Source organism: Branchiostoma floridae, chromosome 1 (genome assembly GCF_000003815.2).
Source record: "Branchiostoma floridae strain S238N-H82 chromosome 1, Bfl_VNyyK, whole genome shotgun sequence".
NCBI classification, from domain to species: domain Eukaryota; kingdom Metazoa; phylum Chordata; class Leptocardii; order Amphioxiformes; family Branchiostomatidae; genus Branchiostoma; species Branchiostoma floridae.
The window spans coordinates 19455679-19457499 of NC_049979.1; the positions used below are offsets into that span (position 1 = coordinate 19455679).

General features: G+C 41.6%; 1 protein-coding gene across 1 annotated transcript in view; it reads left to right on the top strand.

Moving 5' to 3' along the window:
* Nucleotides 1-1821, top strand: part of LOC118411689 (adhesion G protein-coupled receptor L3-like) — a 12042-nt gene that overhangs the window by 4141 nt on the left and 6080 nt on the right. Inside the window, exon 5 of the mRNA XM_035814204.1 lies at nt 1492-1686. Coding sequence (XP_035670097.1) covers nt 1492-1686 — 195 coding nt within the window. The remainder of the gene's footprint in view (nt 1-1491; nt 1687-1821) is intronic.

Here is a 1821-nt window from a genome sequence, read left to right on the forward strand (position 1 = left end):
ATTTAAGTACATGCATAGTAACAGATGTCATAAACCACCATATATGGCAGAGCCATGAAGAGATCCATATTCATCCGTAAATTCTCTTTCACTTTATTTTTACTGCATGAAGAGGTACACTCGGCCAGTTTGCTTGAATGTTATGCAACATCTTGAATATAATGTCCTTGGTTAATCTTGATAAAAAGGGAATCTTCGAGGTAGTAGTTATGTTAAAAAAACATGTACATGTAGAAGAGGGGTGTGGCTTGTTTATTGAAATGGGGTTGTCCTACCAAGGCGGGGTTTCCTTACATCCTCATGACCTTCGTCTTGCGAGTCAGAGGGCTCCTCTTGTCACGCCAATCGTCTATTACTTACTGTTAATCAGATACTAAGAACACGAACATTTTATTTATCTGCATGGAAGGTGATGTTTGATAGGTGAAACACATTTTAGTACTTCATACATCTCAAAATGAACACGTATTGTTATATTTAGCCATCCAGAACTGCACGGAAAATGACAGGCATCACTGTACATCGCCGTGTGTCCGTGACCTTGAATATCAGGTAACTCAAACACTGATACTGTTCTAGCTACGTAGGGGACTGCAGCTGCATGCGTTTTGTTCGTGATCCATACTCAACTTTGTTCCTACAGTTAGATTCTATAAAGAGGAATGGTTTCGAATTTGACCTGTCATTCCCGGCATGACGCAACAACAAACATGGATGGGTGGCAAGGTAGTCATTTCGTTATGGTTGACTTAGAAATTTCTTGCTCATTGGAAAAGGCAATTAACATACTACTACTAGTTTTCCCACTCTACGCAGATGAAAATAAGTAGCTATGTCAGGTTATAGATATCGTCTTAAATGTACCGTAAAGCTGGACCACATTATCATAAACTACAGTCAAACCTGTATTAGCGGTCACTATTGCAAAGTGACCACTGGTCATTGCGGTCACTTTTTGTCGGTTCCTTGGATTTTTTCCATCGACCTAAGCATTAGGAAAAAGTCTATATCGGCCATCTGTCCAACGCGCCCACGGCCACACGATTTCCGGGACCATAGATGCAGAAACAGTCCCTATTGTGATCATACAGTGGCCGTGTGTCACCCTGCGCCGGGTTTGAAATCGTAGTTTGCGAGAATTTGGAGTTCCTGACAGGGTCATTTTGGCGGTAGCGGAAGGTACGCGTGCCTGAACATTAGAACTCAAGTCTTTGTCGGCGAATTTACCAATATTGCGCATGGCAATAACAATCATTTTCGGTAGATTTGACTTTGGCAGGGTCAGTTAAATTTTGAGACGATCGAGACAATGACAATGTTACTTGGTAAGAAAGATTAGTGGGTACTGAAATCATGTGTACATTTTTGCGTATGGTCCAATGATCAACATTTTTTCTATAGTGGCCACCTGTTTATAGTAGCCACATTCCTCCTGTCCCTTGAGTGGCCGCTATAGACAGGTTTGACTGTATGTGTTTATGCCTATTGCAGCTTGAATGCGGACTTAACCAGGCGGATTACCTGTCTCGTGTAGCAAAGTGTCTGGGTAATGTGACAGAAAAAATATACGGCGGCGATGTCATCAGCAGTATCCGGCTACTCGGCCGTCTGACGGATTGTCAAGAACGTCGATTCAACAATGAGTCACAGCAAATAACGAAAGAAGATGCCGTCAGGTTTGCAAAGGTTAGTTAAAGAAAAGTTATGGATTGTGTTTATCTAAATTGATATCATTAAAACATATGAAAACATTTCACCTACATTAACCGCAATATGTTGTCCATCTTCCTAGCTTCAGGGTTCCCAGACAATGCAGCAGCA